The sequence below is a fragment of the Suncus etruscus genome, chromosome 13, assembly GCF_024139225.1.
Source record: "Suncus etruscus isolate mSunEtr1 chromosome 13, mSunEtr1.pri.cur, whole genome shotgun sequence".
Classification (NCBI taxonomy): Eukaryota; Metazoa; Chordata; class Mammalia; order Eulipotyphla; family Soricidae; genus Suncus; species Suncus etruscus.
This window is the reverse complement of record NC_064860.1, coordinates 26,383,157-26,404,601: the sequence shown is the minus strand read 5'-3', so window position 1 is coordinate 26,404,601 and position 21,445 is coordinate 26,383,157. Positions and strand designations below refer to the sequence as shown.

General features: G+C 41.3%; 1 protein-coding gene across 1 annotated transcript in view; it reads right to left on the bottom strand.

Annotated features, from left to right (window-relative positions):
* Nucleotides 1-21,445, bottom strand: part of SLC12A8 (solute carrier family 12 member 8) — a 156,346-nt gene that overhangs the window by 68,455 nt on the left and 66,446 nt on the right. The window contains exons 5-6 of the mRNA XM_049785531.1: nt 3,315-3,402; nt 635-722 (exon numbers count right to left, since the gene is read on the bottom strand). Coding sequence (XP_049641488.1) covers nt 635-722; nt 3,315-3,402 — 176 coding nt within the window. The remainder of the gene's footprint in view (nt 1-634; nt 723-3,314; nt 3,403-21,445) is intronic.

Here is a 21,445-nt window from a genome sequence, read left to right as displayed (position 1 = left end):
CTCAAGCTGAGGGGAGTCTATGGAGGTAAGGAATTTCCTAATCTCTAGGAAGGTGATGTAGCTCTAGAAACAAAAATGTTACAGCCAAATGTTACAGCTATGATCTACAATATTACAGCTACAAATATTACAAATTTTACAAATGTTACAGTTATGATCTACATTTACAATGTTCCTATGAGTCTGGTAGGAGTCCTACCCTGACTCCCCAGCACTTTCCCTTTGCCTGGCACTCCCTCACTCCTCCACTATGCTGCTCCCACCATCCATCAGCTTTCTCCTCCAGCTTCCTGTGAACCCTGTGAAAGGGCCTTCTTAGATGCCTATTGGGCTGCAGCTTTCAGGCAGCCAGATTCTTTGCTTCCATTCTGACTTTTGACATGAAAAAAAAAAAAAAAAAAAAGATATGCCCTCAGTATTCAGTTATATACCTTGAGATATTTATTTAAAAACAAACAAACCTTGTTCTCGGTTTTCATCAGAACTTGTACCTTTTCCATACCCCCCATCCATACGCAAAAGGTACTTCACTTCAGTCTTAGGTTCAGGGTCATATGGAGCCCCCCCTGTCAAGTGTAAGGCAGAAGCTTGTGGCAGTGACAAAAGCCCCTTGGGCAGTGCGGGACTTACCCACCTTCTCAGCAATCATGAAGTCATAGCGCAGGGCCTCTCGGGTGCAGATGGCACCAAGCAGGAAGACAAAGACGATATAAAGAAACCACCTGCAAAACACCCCAAAGCTATAATACCTCAGCCAACTCCCCCACACCCCGCTTATCCCTCTTGGCCTTCAGGGGCCAGCTATTAGGGGTTGGGGGTAATGAAAGGAAACACTGAACCTCAGTAGATCATGGGGAGGGATACTTCCTATATTATTTCTCTTGAGAATACTTATTTTTACCTCTGAAAAAATGTATTTTATTTAGGCATGTGATTTATAATGCTACTATAATAGCATTTTAAGGATAGATAGGATTTAATTAATCAACAAATTAATTAAACAAATTTAATTTATTAGTTTGACTAAATTAATTAAACATTCATGATTAATGATGGGATTACATGTATACAATTAATTATGATTAATACTGATTGCAATTAATTAGTTCATGTATACAATGTTCCAACACCAACTAGAATATTTCTTGCCCCTTCCCTTTGTTTCTCACAACCCCTTGGTCTATAAGCAGAATAAGGTGATGATTGTTCAGGTCTCAAAGTCCTGCTGTTTCCTAGATCAGGGATGACAGAGAGCCAAGCCAAGTATGACAAGACAGCAGTGACCTGGCTCTGTCTCCTAATATTTGTGAATTGAAGAAATCACATGGCCCTGCAACCTCATTCCCGTCTAGCCAAAAGTTCCTCCAGGGACCCAGTCCCCACCCCAAACCCTTTACTCCCCTTCCCCACACCTGACTCTCTGCTATCTTTGTTGCCACTAAATGCCCAATGCAAAGAAAATTTGCCATGATTTAAACAAGTGCATTGTGCTCAGCTCTTGGTCACTGACAAAGCCAAGATCCAAGAGCCTCTTGAGAAAATAATACACTAATATTTGTTTAAGTAAAATGGTTGAAATAACATGAGAACTCTTAACTTCTCGAATTATTGTCATAACCATGATTTTCACACCTCCCTGATGAAGACAAAGTAGTCTCTTGGTACAGAAGATTCTGGAAACTTAATAGAGATGCAAGCCAAGCTGCAAAAATTCACAAGAATACCAGTCTTTCAAGTAAAAACTCTGGGGTGTCCTTGGGAGGGGAACTGGCCAAGTCCCTGCTTTGCCAAAGCCTCAGCAGTTACATCTGTGCCCCACAGCAAACGCCATGCCAGAAATCAAACGTCATTGCTTCATGGCTCTTCTCTGTGGAGGCCTCACTGACAAAAATCTCCAAGTACTCCAGTTGAGGGCTGAAAACTCTGGATCATCTCGAAGTTGAGGTAGGCAGCCTACCCCACTCATACTTTAGAAGCCTCCTCAGTCACAGCCACATCCCGCAGCTGCCACAATGTAAGCTCGTAAGCCCACATGGTTTAAGAGATCCTGGGTTCCTGGAACATTTGAAACTGAATGACACCTCTAAATTCCTTAATGCTGACACCTCAGTAGGAGCATACAGATTAGATGGGAAAGCAGTGTAGAAGCTGACTTGTCTCAATAAACAAAAACAACACAGAATGCCAACTAGCAACAAATAAGTTAGTAAATCTCAAACAATGTCTTATTGGGGGGGGGCACATCCGACAGTGCTCAGGGTTTATTCCTACCTCTGTGCTCAGAAATCACTGTCGGCAGGCTCAGGGGACCATGTGGGATGATGGGTATCACACCCCAGTCCACTGCGTGCAAGGCAAACACCTTACCAGCTGTGCTATGGCTCAGGCCTCTCAGGCAATGCCTTAATGACCCCACTGTACAACAATTTTCACAAATTAGTTTGTGCTTGACAAGGGGACAGGATTGGGGACAATGGTGCAAAGAAAGTTGCACTGTTAGAAGGATGTTGAAATATTGGCTGCCTGAAATATTTATTATGAACAACTTTGTAAACCATAGTGTTTAAATAAGTAATAGTAATTTTAAAAATATTCTGGAATGGGGCTGGAGAGATAGCATGGAGGTAAGGCGTTTGCCTTTCATGCAGAAGGTCATTGGTTCAAATTCTGGCATCCCATATGGTCCCCCAAGCCTGCCAGGAGCGATTTCTGAGCATAGAGCTAGGAGTAACCCCTGAGTGCTGCTGGGTGTGACCCAAAAACCAAAAAAAAATTTTTTTGGAAGATCAGAAACAGGCAAGACTGCCTACCCTGTGAATGGCTTTGTGAGCTAATACCCAGGAAGCTGAGGGCTGCAGTCTGGTGATGTGGAGGCAGGTAGGCTAAGGTGTTGGTTTCTGAGTTCCTCCTTAGAATGCATAATCACCACAGAAAAAGAAATGGAAACCTAGAGTACTAAGTCCACATCATCTTTAAGTTTTTCCAATAACCCTGGAAATTGTATGGCTCACAAAAAAGAGAGACATCCCCAAGTTCAAATAGGGGTGTGGGAGAAGAAAGGAAAAGAGATGGAAGGAAGAAAAAAGGATTCCTCCTCTATGAATGACACGCCCTCTGCTGTGTCTCCAGACGGGGTGGGAAAGAACCTTCTCTGAAGCCCACAGACATGGATTTTCCACCCGGCTGAGTGTCAAAAGGAGGCCTGGCATATGAAATAGATGGGTCACAGTTGGGGCACCCGGGAACAAAAGGGAAAGTTCTCTCTTTTGCCAGCAGTTTTCTCTCCCTCTCCCCAGCCCCTTGCCAACACTTACGAGATGCCAACAGCTGCTAAGGAGCCCAAGGGGATGCTGGCGGCGGGCTCCCTGAGATCACCCCCCATGTTGAAGCCGGCCATGACTCCTGCAAGACACCCAGATGGCACAGGGGTGAGCCAGGGACCCAGAAATCACGTCCCTCCACCATTTCCCCTCCTGGAAGCATGCCTACACAGCTCTGCGACCCCACTTCTCATCACCCCTGGCAACTGGGAAGGTATCTGTAGACTCTGAAAAGCCCTTTGTAGGCTGGAGGTTGCCCAAAAGGAAAACTTTCCTAGAAAATCATCTTCAGGCCCAGCACAAAGAAGCAGGGGCCAGGGAGGTGTCTGACAAAGGTCCCCAGCCACCTGCTAAAAGCTGCAGGCCCCAGAGACAGCACCCTGAGCAAAAATGTCTCAGCATTGAGGCTGCCTCTGCCACTCCCTGGAGTCTTGGGAGCTCTCAGGGGTCACTCCCAACCCAGTCAGAGCCAGGGACCACACACACGCAGGACTCCCGAGCTGTCGAGAAACACACATGCAAGACTCACGAGCTGTCTGTCCCCAACCTCTCCCCACATGCTAACTGATAAGGAGTAAGGTGCTCCAAATACTCAGGGGAACAGTAGTTAATCACTGCTGGGAAAAAGTCACCAGAATGTGTGCTAGGAAACAGGGGTGCAGACCCACAGCAGACTAAGAGCAATTTCTCAAATTCAGTCCTTAAGGAAGGATAGCCGAGGAAAGAGAAAAGATCTGATCCTATCAGTATAAATTTAATAGAGTTTTTCATTCCACGGATACTTCTGAATACCTTACATGCAGGTTTATTTTATTGTATTTAACTGGGCTTACTATAGTGAGGGAATGGGGGTTGTAGTGATATTGAGGGAGGGGCCCTTGAAACAACATTGGAGGGAAGCAGCCACATTGGTGGAGGTTGTGGTGGTAAAATGATGTATATAGAAAACCCTATCAGGCATGGTACTATAAATTTGGTGCTGCAAAAAATAATTTTGTAAATAGAACCTTGTCTGCTCGGCAGTCACATCAGAAATATAGAAGCATCTCCAGGGACCGGAGAGATAGCATGGAGGTAGGGAGTTTGCCTTGTATGCAGAAGGATGGTGGTTCAAATTCCGGTATCCCATATGGTCCCCCGAGCCTGCCAGGAGTGATTTCTGAGCCTAAAGCCAGGAGTAACCCCTGAGCGCTGCCGGGTGTGACCCAAAAACCAAAAAAAAAAAAAAAAAAAAGAAAGAAAGAAAAAAGAAAGAAAGAAGCATCTCCCCATATTATAGAAAAATAAACTAGATTTCACAGAACTTAATGAGAATAGCAGACTGAGCCACTGAGCCAGGGACAGGGCTAGATGTCAGGCCCTCCCTCTGACTCAGGCAGGAACACAGACGAATCTGGGTGATTGTTGCATTAAATAATTAACGATGTGGCTGGATGGCGGTGGATGGAGGCCTTTGTGCTTAGGCCCCAGCCACGTGGCTTCATCCCCCATCCAGCTGGCAAGTTCCAGGCCCAGGTGAAATCACTCACTCACACGCAGCCATCAGGAAGAATCATCTTTATTCATGCCCTAGCCACCACAGGTGTGTGGCCTATGTCAACCTTTCAAGCACAGCATTATTTTGCTAGCCCTGCATCTTATCTCCTGTTAGCCATCTTCCCTTTGGGCTCCATGCGGCCCAAAGATCCAAAAGCCAGGAAGCCAAGCCGGGCCAAAAGAGAAACGGCCAAAAGACAAAAAAAAAGACAAAAAAAAATCTAGCAAAATATAGCTGAATGCTTAAAAGGTTGACATAGGCCACACACCTGTGGTGGCTAGGGCATAAATAAAGATGATTCTTCCTGAAGCCTGCGTGTGAGTGATTTCACCTGGGCCTGGAACTCGCCGGCTGCATGGAGGTTGCAGAGCCATGTGGGCTGGATGGCATCATCCACCTTCCAGCCCCATCGTTAATTATTTAACACAACATCTGGCGCTCCGAACTTTGACCTGAATCCTGGACCCAACAAAACAGCAAAAATGGTAATATTTCTGCTCTTCTGTTTCATTTTGGCTCTTTTCGGGTGCACTGAGCCCAAAACACTGGGCCACGTGGAGCCATGTTCAAACATGGCCGTAACCCCTTCTAGGGAAAGAAGGGCAGTTAAAACTAAAGAGGTGGAAGCTTGCATCACCTCCAGCCCAAGCCCAGGCCCAGAACTGACACTTTGTTACAAAAAACAAAAACCTCGGCCTGTACGAAAACTTATTAAAAGTCTAAATTGGAAACGAAGGAGAAAAAAAACTGTATTAAAAATGGACTGATTTTCTAAGAATGACCTTTGGCTTGAATTTGAATTTCGACTTTGGAAATTTCTAACTGAACTTTTAGTTTAAATCACTTGGAACTCTGAACATCCAAAGTGCTCCCAGAGGGGAAAAAAGGCAGCGGTGAAGCCCCTGCGGCAAAAAGCTCCAAGCGGCAAGCTCCAAGCAGCTCGGCTCGGCTGAAATCTCGGCTGGGATCGGCTTGGCTGGGCTCAGCTTTGCCCGGAAAAGCGAAAAACCTGGAATCCTCGCTCCAGATCACAAACCGGCAGCGGAGCCTGGAACTACGAAAGAAAGCCACGTGGTAAGATCAGCGTGGGACAAACCAACATCTGAACTTTAAAAGTTTACAAAAGCCACGTGGTGAGATCAGCGTGGGACAAATTAATCTAAACTATGGTTTTAGGTGTAAAAAATTAGTGGGTAGTAATATTTTACTCATAGTTGGTAATGGGATAAGTTTTACTTAGTAGTTAAAAAATAAAAATAAAAGGGAAGTCATTCAGTTTAGCTCATTTAAACATCTAATTTCTAACCACCTGCATCTTTGTCTTAAGTCATTTTCTTTATAATTTAAATGTGTTTTGTTGTCTTTCAGAGTTAATATTTTCAATTGCAAAATGTTTTACTGTGTATTTTAATGTACTTAGCCTGTTTTTAAAATGTATGTTATGCATGTATGCTAAAGTACTTGTGTATAGAAAATATATAGGAACATTGAAGTTCCCCCAATATAGTTTAAAAATATAGGAACATGAAAGTTCCAAAATAGTGCTTGGTAAAAAAGCATTAATAGAATTTTAGGTTACAGGTGTAAAGTATATTTTGCAAATAATATGTTTTTGAAAAGGGCTGGTATATTAATTTTCACTCTATTACGTTGGCGCATGAAAATATTTAAAAAAGGGGGAAATGTGGTGTACCCTAAGACCCACCCATTTCTGGGAGGGGTCTTAACCGGATAATAGGTGTGACCCTACCTGCAAGACCTCCCATTCCTGGGAGGGGTTTGGAAAAAGGTAGATAAGGCTGGGACCAAGGGAATTCGGGCTTTTGGCCCTTTTGGCCCTTTGGCCGTTTCTCTCTTGGCCCGGCTTGGCTTCCTGGCTTTTGGATCTTTGGGCCGCATGGAGCCCAAAGGGAAGATGGCTAACAGGAGATAAGATGCAGGGCTAGCAAAATATAGCTGAATGCTTAAAAGGTTGACATAGGCCACACACCTGTGGTGGCTAGGGCATAAATAAAGATGATTCTTCCTGAAGCCTGCGTGTGAGTGATTTCACCTGGGCCTGGAACTCGCCGGCTGCATGGAGGTTGCAGAGCCATGTGGGCTGGATGGCATCATCCACCTTCCAGCCCCATCGTTAATTATTTAACACAACAGGTGATAACAAAGTCTGGAGCCAGCAAGGTTTTTCACAGAGATCCCAACTATAGACGAACCCCTGAAGGTGCTTCCATACTACAAGGTAATTCCACTATGAGAATTTCATCTTTCATGTTATAGACACAGATATGCACAAGGACTTTTAAAAAGAGGGGTTTAAGGCTCCATCCTAGGAGCAACATAATGACCAAGAACACCAACTACAGAAGATGAATTAAAACGACACGGGAGAAGCAGAACTGCTAGAACCACAAAGAAAGACTTCATCATAAACTCCATTCCTTGGGCTGCACAGTCACCAAGATCTCTAGATACAGAGGTCTGATTTTACCATTCATGACAAAGCAGAAGTCTTCCATACACCACAAAAGTACCGAAGGGAGAGTAAATGATCATGCAAGGAGTATATAGTTAACCCCATGACAGTACACTTTAGGGGGTGGAGAAACCCTGTATATCCTAGGCCAAGGGAATTCCCTCTATAATATCCCCAATAGTTACTGTGCCTATGCAGAGGGGAAAAGAAAAAAAAAAGCACAAAATAATCATTTTTCCACATATATATTTATTGATTGATCGATTGCTTTTTGACGTCCTTATTTTGGTGTAGATATTGAAGTTGATGTCTCCATTTTTATTTTATTTTATTTTATCTTATCTTTCTCTTTCTTTTTGCACTCCGGCATAATTTGATCTCAGAACCAAGACTATTGTGTGGTGCTTGTCTTTATTGCTGTAGTGCTCACTGGATATTTAATTTGACATTTCTTTCTGTATTGTTGCGTATTGTTTCAATTACCTTTTTCATGTCCTCTCTCAAACTGAGGTTGATAGCCTCTAGAAGGACTCCACCCATTTTCAGCATATTTGATTTTTTTATTTGATTTTTTTCTTATTTTTAACCTCATTCTATTGCTTTTCTTTTCCTCAAACAAAACCACATAACTCCATTTATTTAGCTCAGCCTCTCAAACAGAGGGAGAAACAAGGGAGGGCACCAGGACCAAACAGATATATGATCACTAATAGTAAGCTAGACAAAGAGGGGACCACCTACTCTAGCAGCCCGGGGGGTGATGGTGGGGGATATGGGTTGCAGAAAGGGAACGGGGATGGGGGAAGGACAAATTTGGTGATGGGTATTCCTAAAATACTACTGTGAAAGATATGTAAGCCATTATGATCAAAATAAAAATTAAAAACAAAAAGAAGGGGTTTAGTGGGGGCCTGAGAGTTAGTATATCTGGTAAGGCACTTATCTTAAACACAGCAACTCTAATAGACACAGGTCTATCTCCAGCATCACATATGGTCTCGTGAATCTCTCCAGGAGTGATCCCCCTGAGCATAGAGCTAGGAAAAGCCCTGAGCACTTCTGGATATGGCTCAAACCCCACCACCACCCCTGCAAAAGCAAAAATGATTAACAATATCATGTATACAAATGACTGGTTGCCTAAGTGCAAGATCTTTAGAAAAATAGCAGGTTTCTATCAAGATCCAGGTAAAGCTGTGACATGGGAAGATATTTTAAACATTATTATTTCATTTTCAGAATATTAGAAAGCAGAGCATATGGTCTGATTCTATTGTTTAAAAATATACCTAGGAAAAGGAACTCGAACATATTTTTAAATGTTAGCAATGTTATTTGCAAGTGATGGGAGAACAGAGCACTTTTTATTTTATTGCTTACTCATTTTTCTGTGTGATTATCTTGAAATAAGGGGCAAAGCATTTTCTGGTCATTTTTTTTAGGGGGCCACACACTCAGGAATCATTCTTGATGGTGCTCAGGGGACCATATGGGGTGCTGGGAACTGAGCCTGGATTGTTTGTGTGCAAGATGAATGCCGTATCTGCTCTAATATTGCTCCAGCTCCAAGGACAAATCATTTTAGGGTCACACCAAGTGAAGCTCAGGGGTTACTCCTGATTCTGCACGCAGAGATTACACCTATCTATGTTTAGGAAACCATATGGGATCACAAGTATCAAACCCAAGTCAGCCTGGTGTAAGGCAAATGCCCTACCTGCTGTACTATCACTTCAGCCCCAGAGGCAAATTATTTTTAAAAGGTTTAGTTGGGCACTAGAGAGATAGTACAGGGGTTAAAGTGCTTGCCTGCTATGTAGCTGATTTAAATTCAATCCCTGGCACCACATTGTCTCCTGAGTACTACCAGTAGTAATTCCTGAGCACAGTAAGTACCAGAAATATGTCCTGAGCACTACTAGGTGTTACCTCAACCCCACCCAGAAAAGAATGAAGAATATAAAACTTTAAGAAAGAACATTTGGGGCCCGAAGAGATAGCACAGCGGCGTTTGCCTTGCAAGCAGTGGATCCAGGACCAAAGGTGATTGGTTCGAATCCCGGTGTCCCATATGGTCCCCCGTGCCTGCCAGGAGCTATTTCTGAGCTGACAGCCAGGAGTAACCCCTGAGCACCGCCGGGTGTGGCCCAAAAACGAAAGAAAGAAAAGAAGAAAGAAAGAAAGAAAGAAAGAAAGAAAGAAAGAAAGAAAGAAAGAAAGAAAGAAAGAAAGAAAGAAAGAAAGAAAGAAAGAAAGAAAGAAAGAAAGAAAGAAAGAAAGAAAGAAGAAAGAAAAGAAAGAAAGAAAAAAAGAAGAAAGAAAGAAAGAAGAAAGAAAGAAAGAAAGAAAGAAAGAAAGAAAGAAAAAGAGAAAGAAAGAAAGAAAGAAAGAAAGAAAAAAGGAAGGAAGGAAGGAAGGAAGAAGGAAGGAAGGAAGGAAGGAAGGAAGGAGGAAGGAAGGAAGGAAGGAAGGAAGGAAGGAAGGAAGGAAGGAAGGAAGGAAGGAAGGAAGGAAGGAAGGAAGGAAGGAAGGAAGAAGGAATATTTGGGGGGGGCAGAGAGATAGCATGGAGGTAAGGCATTTGCCTTGCATGCTGAAGGTCAATGGTTTGAATCCTGGCATCCCATATGGTCCCCCGAGCCTGCCAGGAGCAGATTTCTGAGCATAGAGCCAGGAGAAACCCCTGAGCAAAACAAACAAACAAACAAAAAAAGAATCGGTGTTCAGTACAGGGGCTACAGCTCAGCAGGGAAGCATTTATTTTACATCTTCAATCCCTGCCACTGCAACAACAGTAAAAAAGAAAATCTATGTCTTTTTGTTTTTTTGTGTTTGGTTTTTGGGAGTCACACCCACAGTACTCAGGGGTTACTCCTGGCTCTATGCTCAGAAATCACTCCTGGCAGGCTCGGGGGACCATATGGGATGCCAGGATTCGAACCATTGTCCTTCTGCATGCAAGGCAAACACTCTACCTTCATGCTATCTCTCTGGCCCCTGAGCACAGATTCTTAATTGCCTACACAAACAACAGGATTTGAGAAATGTCACCTGGAATTGATTATAAAAATAAAATTAAGTAGGCCCGGAGAGATAGCACAGCGGTGTTTGCCCTGCAAACAGCCGATCCAGGACCAAAGGTGGTTGGTTCGAATCCCGGTGTCCCATATGGTCCCCCGTGCCTGCCAGGAGCTATTTCTGAGCAGACAGCCAGGAGTAACCCCTGAGCACTGCCGGGTGTGGCCCAAAAACCTAAAAAATAAAAATAAAATAAAATAAAATAAAATTAAGTATATCAAAGTTATAACAGTAACTAAAAGAACTAATACTATAAAAACTGGAAAAGTTTAAGTGGCCTATTCTCTTATATTTCTCAGCATGGGGTCAGCAGATTATATCTGACCTTGATTAATCAAGTTGTATTCACATAATATTTGGTGATATCCAGTTAGCTGCTAAAGTACTAAAAATTATTAAAAGTGCTTCTATGGAAGGGTTCTTATTGTAGTAAACTATCGCTTTCTTTATATTATATGCACCTCTGCACATATTTTTTTATCACATGTAAGGCTTTTTTACATCAAAAAAAGGGATGTCTAGACTTGACTTGTGCTCACTCACTCACTCACTCACTCTGACTTGAACTCCTAAGACCAGGTCCTCTCACTAAACCCTACATCCTAATCGTGGGACAACTGTTTGCTTCTAGAACTATCCCTGGTTAGATCTCCCAGTTTGTTCAGCCCCCAAACCCTAGTCACTTCATGTCTACCGGTATCAAACCTGCCTATGCCTCACCAAATCCCACTACTGGCACTTACTATACCAGCACCTGCTAACCACATGGCTCCTGCCATCTGCTCTGCTCCCCTGTACCCCACCCCACCCCTTGACCACACCACTCTTTCAGGGTTCTGAAACTACACACTGATATTTATTCTTGGACACTTAGGCCCTCCTCCAATTTGTTTGGTCATTTCATACATCTTTTGCAGCCATTTACAAGAGTAACTAAAGACCCCCACAGCTCCATTGCTATATAAGCTTCTGTCCGGGTGAGTGATTGATTCATTCTGATTGCTTCCTGCTTCCCAATCAGTTTTACATTCACAACAACCTTTTCTTCTCCAGCCTCTGCCCCCAAATGAAAAAAGATGTAAATAATTAAAAAGGAGACGTGACTCTACTCCCAATTTTAAGCTGAATACTAACAGAATCAGCAAAATTCAAAATTTCTGATTCTTTTTTTCCACTCACACTGGAAGACCTTCTGTGTTGTGGACAGACAGTTCATGGAAACAACAGTTCTCCTCACTTCTGTCTGATGGCTTAGGAACTGTAACTCTGTGTCTTTGTCTTTCTTTATAAAAATGACTGTATTTTTGTTGTTTTTGCTTCTCCTGGCTCTGTTCTTAAAAATCACTCCTGGGCTCAAGGGGCTGGAATCAAACCCAGGTTGGCCTATGCATGGCTAGCACCCTACCCATTGTATTCCCTCAGCACCCCATTTACAAAATATGTTTTCATCATAGAACCAATAAAGAGGGCCTGGAGAGATAACACAGTGGTGTTTGCCTTGCAAGCAGTCGATCCAGGACCAAAGGTGGTTGGTTCAAATCCCGGTGTCCCATATGGTCCCCCGTGCCTGCCAGGAACTATTTCTGAGCAGACAGCCAGGAGTAACCCCTGAGCACTGCCGGGTGTGGCCCAAAAAAAAAAAAAAAAGAACCAATAAAGAATCCTGATCCTATGGGTACTGGACTTTTTTCTTTAAATAGAGTTATGAATATTAAATTGGGAAAACAATTTTAGGAGGAGCTCACACAGTGAGGGACACTAAAGCCTAGGCTTCTTCAGCTTCATTGTACATACATCTGTGTCTGCCAGAATCGGTGGGCCTGTGAGGAAATGTAAATAAAAAACCACCGAGAGGAATATGGCCCTGAATCAGTTGTTAGATGAGCTGTGAGTTGAGTCCCCTGCGCCACCAACATGTGCTCACCTCTGTCCCAGCAGCTCTACTGTCAGGACGTCCGTCCCACAACCAATTGCACAGTCTCTATATTCAGCCAGGTGTGTGCATGCGACTAAATCACTGAGTGAACAGCTCCACAATTCATGTATAACCCCCACAGAGCACACCCACGTTAGTGAGACCCTCATTCACTGTGAAAACAGCAACAAAGGGGAAAGGTAAATGGAAATATAACAGAAGAGGGAAATAGATATCTAAATGCAAAATGCACGACATAGTACTAGATGTACAATGTACTATTAAATTAAATGGTAACTACACAACAATAGTCATAATCTTATTAAAGTATAAATTAACTCCCTAATGAAATTATAAATTATGGGATTGTATGGTACACATACATGTTTATATAACCATCATATACAAATTATATAAAGAATATATAACTATGTAATTAGCATGAATAATTAAAAGCATCTTTCTTTTTTGTGTATTTGCTCACAGCTCATCAGATGTAGTGAGGTGAATCCCACCTTTAGATGTCTTTACTTGGAGGGGTCTCATTCCTTGAATCTGAGACCCTATGCTGGTTCAGTGCCCCTTCTTTCTCCCACAAGACACAATCTTGGAGGGAGACTCTGGGAGTCTCCTTGGGAAAGGAGAGATGGAGAAGGATGGGGACCAAAGCCAAGGCTTGGGGATGAGGGAGAATCAAACAAGGTAGAGCAGATTCCAACACTTCCTCTGTGTATGTCTGTATGTGCTTGTGTGTATCTATGTCTGTATCTATGTCTGCAAGTACCTGTGTATGCCTGTGTGTATATATCATTGTGTTTCTCTGTGTCTATGTCTATATGTCTGTGTATCTGCACATCTGTTTCTGTGTGTGTATATGTGCTGTGTGTGTGACATTGATTGTTTGTGATTGTCTATAGAATGACTCAGACAGTGGGAGGTCAGAGAATAGAACAGTAATAGTCCAGCTCTTGACCATAGACGTGAGAGCTAAAGGCTATTGATCCTCATCCCATCTTCCTTGTCTTCTTCCTTCTTTCCTTCCCTTCCTTCCTTTCTTGTTTCCTTCCTTCTTTTCTTTCTTCCTTTCCTTCCTTTCTTCCTTCTTTTTTCTTTCCTTAACTTGTGAACTCCTTTACAAAATGTGTTGTCATTTAGTACTATTTTACTAATTTTGGTTTAGTCAGAGTAAAAAATCAATGTATAGGGGCTGGAGAGATAGCATGGAGGTAAGGCGTTTGCCTTTCATGCAGGAGGTCATCGGTTCGAATCCCAGCGTCCCATATGGTCCCCCGTGCCTGCCAGGAGCAATTTCTGAGCCTGGAGCCAGGAATAACCCCTGAGCACTGCCGGGTGTGACCCAAAAAAAAAAAAATCAATGTATAAAACCCAAGGCATTTCCTAAGTGGCCTTTGGCATTTTTCTCCTTTAACATGTGTTGTGTATGTAAATATTTTGGGGGATTACTATGTTGCTCACCCTAATCTGTGCCCTACCCTAGGGTGTGACCTGGCATTCTGCCCCCACCCTAGGGTAGGACCTGATTCTGCTTCCACCATTGGTTGGTATCTGATCCCACCATTGGGTGGGACCTGACTCTGGAGTATAAGAGCAAGGGTCTGTGGAAGGCGAGGAGCTTTTTGCTGGCTGGAACTGAATCTGAGTCTTTGGACTTCAGTTTTGTCCATCTGAATAAAGCAAATATTTCCACGAGCCTGATTGTCTGCGAGCTGTTTACCCGCCGTTTCACCTCAGAACCATGGGCTAGACAGGGTGGCAGACACGTGCTCCGAGCTGGAAGAAAAGGGCCTCATTCTCCATCCCTCCATCAGTCAACCTCTTCAGGGGCTGACCTGCTACATAATGGCGCCCGAACAGGGACCTGAACCCTGGACCCTCAGAACTGTAAGTGAAATACTTCATTGGAAATTTCCTATGCTGACCATCAAATGGTTTCTGTGGTTAGTCATGTGGATTTTACCACCCTTAGTCTTACGCATTGGTGCTCTAGTATACAAGTGGATCATTCCATTTTGTTTAAAACTAATTGGTTTTGATCTAAGGACAATCACTGCAGTTGGATGGTTGTGGTCTATATTTCAAATGAAAAGTGTAGTGTCTCTAGCCATCATAGTTTGTGGAATTTCTGTGTTGACTAACGTTATTATTATGAGCATAGTTATTTGCTGTTATTTCTATTTAGGAAATAGAAAGTGTAGAAATGGTGAGGCTAAAACCAGTATAGATAATAAGGAAATTTATCTGACGAAAACTCAGACCAAGGTTCAGGCTGACGAATCCAGCCCCACCATCAACAATATAGAAATTTTTGCTGGAAGAAAAACAACTCAGAATGTTAAGCCTGATTCTAGTGAATTGCTTGACAGTAGTGACTCAGATAATGATCTACCTCCAGTGCTAACTCCACGAAGTATGCCTCCTTCTAGTCACAAAATTGAATCGCAGAGCAGAGCAGATTCAAACGATGAACCACATGCTCGGTCTCAGAGCTCTATTCAGAGTAATTTTGCTAATCAGGCCTTATCCCCTATAGACGGGGTAAATGTTTCTAACTATGTACCCTATCAGATGGAAGAATTAGATCGGTTTAAAAGATCATGTAAAGAAAATGGACCAAAATCGCCATACAGTGTGGAGTTATTAAGACTTTGGAGTCATAACTCATCTTGGACTTTGTATGATTTTAAAAGAATCGCTGAAATATGCCTGTCGTCTAAACAGCGAACTGAATGGGAAATGTACTATTCAGAAGGTGTAAAAGCTAAATTATATAGTCCGGATGGTATGAAAAAGCAAGTGGCAGGTGTTACTCTATCGTATGAATTATTGATGGCAGAAAATCAATTTGCAAATATTCAGACACAAGCAGCTTTACCTAAGGAAATCTTAAATTTAATCAGGGAGATTGCATTGTCAGCATGGGAAAAAATTGATTCTAACAGCATTGGTAGAGGAAACTTTTTAAAAATTACCCAAGGGCCTTATGAGTCATTTGCAGAGTTTGTAGGTAAGATTAAAGATGCTCTGAAGTTACAGGTGGAAGATGAGGAGATTAGAAACTTCCTAGTAAAATCTTTGGCCTATCATAATGCAAATTCAGCCTGTAGATTAGTATTGAATACATTAAATGAAAAGTCAGATCTGAATGATTACCTTTATGCCTGCCGGAATGTCTATGTGGAACCCCAACCCCCACCCCACTTAGACTCAGTACAAACCTTCCCAGTTACCAAGGGAACAATGCCTTACTCCCCTCGGGGACAGAACACTTTCCGGAAACCAGGTCTTTGCCCAAAATGCAAAAGGGGTCGCCACTGGGCAAAAGATTGCAGATCCAGAAACCTCATTAATAATAACCTAAGTAGAGGTTTCAACACAGTCCCCAGGAGGCAAATCGCCTGCTACCATTGTGGAAAACAGGGACATATCAAAAGAAATTGTCGTCTCCTTATAAATTCAGCTCCCCAAGAACACACATACAAGATGTAGGGAAACGCCCACAGGGCCTCCCCCCAGGCCCTTCCAAATCAGGGGCAAAGTTCACAGACAATAATCCTTCCAAGCCCAGCCCAAGAAAATTCATCACGATAAGGGAATTAATCCACTCTACTTCAGGGAGTGCCGGATTAGACATATTATGCCCAGAGGACATTACAATTTACCCAGGAGCATGCCCTTACATGTTAGAAACTGGCATTGTAGGCCCGCCACCCCCAGATACCATGGGTTTGATTCTTGGCAGAAGTTCCCTCAACATAAAGGGTATATCAGTAATCACTGGTGTCATTGACTCAGATTCTATGGGAGAAATCATTGTAGTTATTACTGTACCAGTTACATGGACCTTTAAAAAAGGAGAAGCGATTGCCCAGATAGTAATAGTGCCTTATGTCAAATTTGGGACTTCAGATAAGACTAGAATTGGAGGTTTTGGAAGCACAGATCCGGATGCTGCTCAAAACCCAATCGTGGCTCTGGTTACTAAATGTAAAGATGAACACCCAATGATCAAACTTCACTTGGAAGGCAAACCCTTTGATGGAATGATAGATACGGGTGCTCAGGTTACCGTAATTTCTGATAAAGAATGGCCAGAAAATTGGCCTCTTCAGGAAATCCCGTATTCCCTAGAAGGAATAGGAGGCCTGAGTTCCTGTCTGTTGAGTACGAGGACTATACTATTTTACAGCCCAGAAAATCAAAAAGCAATAATCAGACCTCACGTGGGCCCATTTTCACCATCCCTGTGGGGCCGTGACCTACATAAACAGTGGAAAGCAGAATTCCACATCCCATTAGCTCCAGAAGAGCCCGAACCTTCTTTTGATTTAAAAACCAAAAATTTTTAGTGGGGGCCACTACCGTAAAAACACCAGCACCAATAAAAATAAAATGGAAATCTGATGAACCAATTTGGACAGGTCAGTGGCCCCTTAAAACTGATAAATTAAAGGTGCTGACAGAATTAGTGGAGGAACAGCTAAGTTTAGGACATATTGAACCATCTTTTTCTCAATGGAATTCACCTATATTCACTATAAAAAAGAAATCCGGTAAATGGAGACTTTTGATGGATCTTAGAGCTATAAATTTATCCATGATACCTATGGGCAAATTGCAGACTGGTTTACCATCACCTGTAGTTATTCCAAAGGAATGGCCACTAATTATAATTGATCTGAAAGACTGCTTCTACCATATTCCTATCCACCCAGATGATAAAAAACGTTTTGCATTCTCAGTTCCTTCTCTCAATAATACCCATCCCTGCAGACATTTCCAATGGACTGTTCTCCCCCAAGGCATGCTGAATTCCCCAACCATGTGTCAGTTTTTTGTAGATAAGGTTTTGAGCCCTGCTCGTGAAAAATTTCCTCAAGCCATGATATTTCATTATACAGATGATATCTTGCTCACAATAAACAATGAAACAGATTTACAGGAATTATACTCTTATGTTACTGACTGTTTACAAACATCAGGACTGAAAATAGCTTTAGAAAAAATACAGATAATGCCACCGTATCAATATTTGGGTTTTATTTTGGACCGGACGTTTATACGTCCACAAAAATTTTCTATCAAAAAAGAAAACCTCAGAACGCTTAATGATTTTCAGAGACTTTTAGGTGACGTAAATTGGCTCCGCCCTGCACTAGGAATCCCAAATGCAGAGTTATCTAATCTGTTTTAAACGTTGGAGGGTGACCCTGCTTTAGATAGCCCGAGAAATTTAACAACAGCTGCCAAAAATGAATTGGACATCTTCTTGAGCAGATTACAAAAATCGTTTCTCTCAAGATTCATCCCAGGAGAAAAGGTATTACTGTTAATCTTCCCTACTATAGAAACCCCCACAGGGGCCTTGATGCAACAGTCAGGACCTTTGGAATGGGTGTATTTACATAACAAACAACCTCGCTCAGTTGTCCCCTACTTACAACTGATTTCAGAGATTATTATCAAGGCAAGACTCAGATCTACATCTTTACTAGGTTTTGATCCAGATATAATAGTTTTGCCAGTACCAAAAAAGGAAATTGAGTCAATATTGCCAATTAATGAATCTCTACAAAGGGCCCTCTCAAATTTCACAGGAGAAATATCCTCCCATTATCCAGCAGGAAAAATTTGGGACTTTTTAAAGAAAACTCAGTTTGTTATTTCTTCAATTGTTTGGGATTCCCCTATCCCCAATGCCAAGGTTTTTTACATTGATGGATCCCAAAATGGAAAAGGAGGAATAACTGGAGACAACATTAATATGACCATAGATACCAAATATAAATCTGCACAGAAAGTTGAATTAGCAACGTTAATTTACCTATTAGAAAATGTATCTGAAGCCATGAATATAGTTTCTGATTCTTTGTATGTGGTAAATTTATGTCATGTGATAGCCACTGCATCCCTTAATGCTAATAACCCGATCATACAGGACTTACTTAAACAATTACAGCAGCTTCTTCAAAAACGAACTGAGCCCATCTTCATCACACATATTAGAGCCCACTCAGGTCTTCCAGGACCTATGGCTCAAGGAAATAAAACTGCTGACTTGCTAGCAATGCCTATATTTAAATCACCTATAGAGGAACATTCAGCCCTACACACAAATGCTCGCCGTTTACATGTGAATTACCAAATTCCATGGAGGCAAGCTAGAGAAATCGTAGAAAACTGCAACGTATGTGCACCGTTAACAAAAAAGACTCACATAGCAGGAGCAAACCCAAGAGGCTTACAGTCTAACGAACTTTGGCAAATGGATATAACTCAAACAGATTTATTTCCAAGGAAACCTTATCTTCATGTTGTGGTGGACACTTATTCTCGGTTTATGTGGGCAATTCCCATGTCTTCTCAAAAATCTAAGGCTGCTTGTAGTTTTCTTTTACAATGTTTCTCTGTGATGGGTATTCCATATTCTATAAAAACTGATAATGGGCCAGCCTATGTTAGCAAAACTTTTGAATTTTTTTGTAAGGAATGGCAGATAAGACATCTCAGAGGAATTCCTTACAATTGTAGGGGACAGGCCATTGTAGAAAGGACTCACAGAACCTTAAAAACTCAATTGCAAAAAAATAGAAAAAGAGGTTTACCACCAACGGATTTGCTATCTTTGACTCTTATCACACTAAATTATTTTAACTTACCCCAAGGGGAAAGCTACACTGCAGCTGAAAGACATTTTAAAGAAGATATTCAGAGACAAGAAACAACCCATAAACCTATTTGAATCAAGGAGGATGAAAAATGGATAGCTGGCTATCTTCTCCTAAGAGGAAGGGGTTATACCTATGTTTCTATAAATGATGACCCTCCCAAGAAATTTTGGGTTCCATTACGTCTTGTTAGAAATTGGGCTAGCACAAATGATCAGATTCAGACTACAAACTCCCCTTCAGAGAAAAAACAGAATACTTCAGACACTAACAGCAGTAATATTACTAAGGTCTCTGGGGCAGGGAACGATTTAGCTGTCACACACCATACAATGAGTGAGACTGATGGTAGTGATAAACCCTTACACTCCGAGATGCAAAAGGAAAGACAGGAACCTGTCTTAACTGGGCTCCAAAATATAGGAAACTCTTGCTACATGAACTCAATATTGCAATGCTTGTATAATATTTCAGACTTAACTTTTTAAGTTAAGTTTTTAAGATCATTATAAAAAGGATATTAACAAGAAAAATCCGATGGGGCATGAAGGTAAATTAGCCGAAGAATTTGGTCGGCTCATCAAAACCATGGGAAATGGATTTCATAGATATATTAACCCTGAAAGCTTCAAAGTAACAATTGGTTTACTTAATGACCAGTTTGCTGGACACAATCAGCAGGATCCTCATGAACTACTGATGTTCCTAATAGAGGGATTACATCAGGACTTGCTTACTGTAAATCTAATGACAGACAAAACTACACATCTCATGGGAAATGAAAATTATGAACAATTTAGTCCAGAACACCAAAAGGCTCATAAATCTATTATTTATGATCTCTTTCAAGGACAATTCAAATCTATACTCCAGTGTCTCACTTGCCACCAAAAGTCTGAGGTTTATGAGACATTTGTTCATTTGTCTTTGGCTGTTACATCTACAGATAAATGTACATTACAGGAATGCCTCTCTGAATTTTTTAAAGAAGAAGAATTAAGAAATGACAACAAAGTTCTGTGCAACAGTTGCAAAAATAGAAGGGATTTTTCAAAGAAAACGTACTTATGGAAACTGCCACCAGTACTTATAATACACTTGAAACGTTTTGCTTTTGATGGCAAACAAATAAAAAAAATTGCATACTTATGTAGATTTTCCTTTAGAAGACCTCAATTTAGAGGAATTCACTTCAGAGAATAAAAGCAAGATTAAGAAATACAACTTATCATCGGTGTCAAACCATTATGGTAAAGTTCACTATGGACACTGTACTTCATACTGTAAAATTGCTGCAAAACAACACTGGATCAATTTTGATGACAAGAAGATCAAAAAAGTCCCTAATACATTGGTGAAATCCACAGCAGCATACATCCTGTTTTATACTTCTTAGAGATCTACAATGAACACCAGATAATCATTTTACTTCCTTATCAGTTGCTATTAATGCTCTAGGATTCTTTCCACAGGCATGATCAATGAATATAGATTGAAAATCATGAATCCCCAATGTGTTTCCTTGTAGGATGGATTTATGTCTTAATTTCATTATTGCTCTAGGTCTCAATTAATCATGAAATTTTACAAATTAATTTAGTCAAGGTTCACCTGAAAGAGAAATTTCTCATCATATTAATGTTGTTTTTCTTTCTAGGTATACTCATTTAACGACTTTCACTCTTTTTATTTTAACATCATTGCTTTATTTCCCTCAATTTAGGTTTTAAGACGCTGACATAATGATAATTTTAGGTGGACTCTCTTCACAGTGCTTCTTGCCTATGATTGATTATCATAAAGTTACTGTTATACAATAACTTTGTATATATACTGATATACACGTATAGTAGAGTTGTCCATGTTTGTATTACGCATGAAATTCTCTTTCAGATCTGCTAGGCAAAAAAAAAAAAAAAAAATTTTTTTAGTGAATTTGAAATGATTTATCTAAACAATTGCCAGCTATTACATTTAAAGGAGCTTTTAGTTGATTCAGCTGAATTCTCTTTTCTTTTGCTCTATTTTGGATCCTTTCCAACAAATATTTTTTAGTATGAGTGAGTGTTATGGCCATATTTTTTGTGAAGTCTGTGTATGTATGTCTTGTTTAGTGTCTGTCTGTTCTGCATATTTTGTATATAGTTTCCTTTTTCCTAACTTTATCTTCCCCAAATTAGTCTTCCTTATCCTTCCTTCTCTCTTCCTAGTCCTTAACATTTTAATTTTCAGGATTTCACATGTGCAACCCATCTCCTTCACCCACAACTACAAGCTTCCTGATCTCGGCGGGAAGAAGAAATCCATGACTGTTGGAGTTTTACACCATATATGCTGCAAACTTGTTGGAAATGAAGCCACCTGGGATTTGTGTCACAATGTAACACCAGAGAAAAGATCCATGGACAAGACCCACAGTCTCTGGATCCCAGTTAA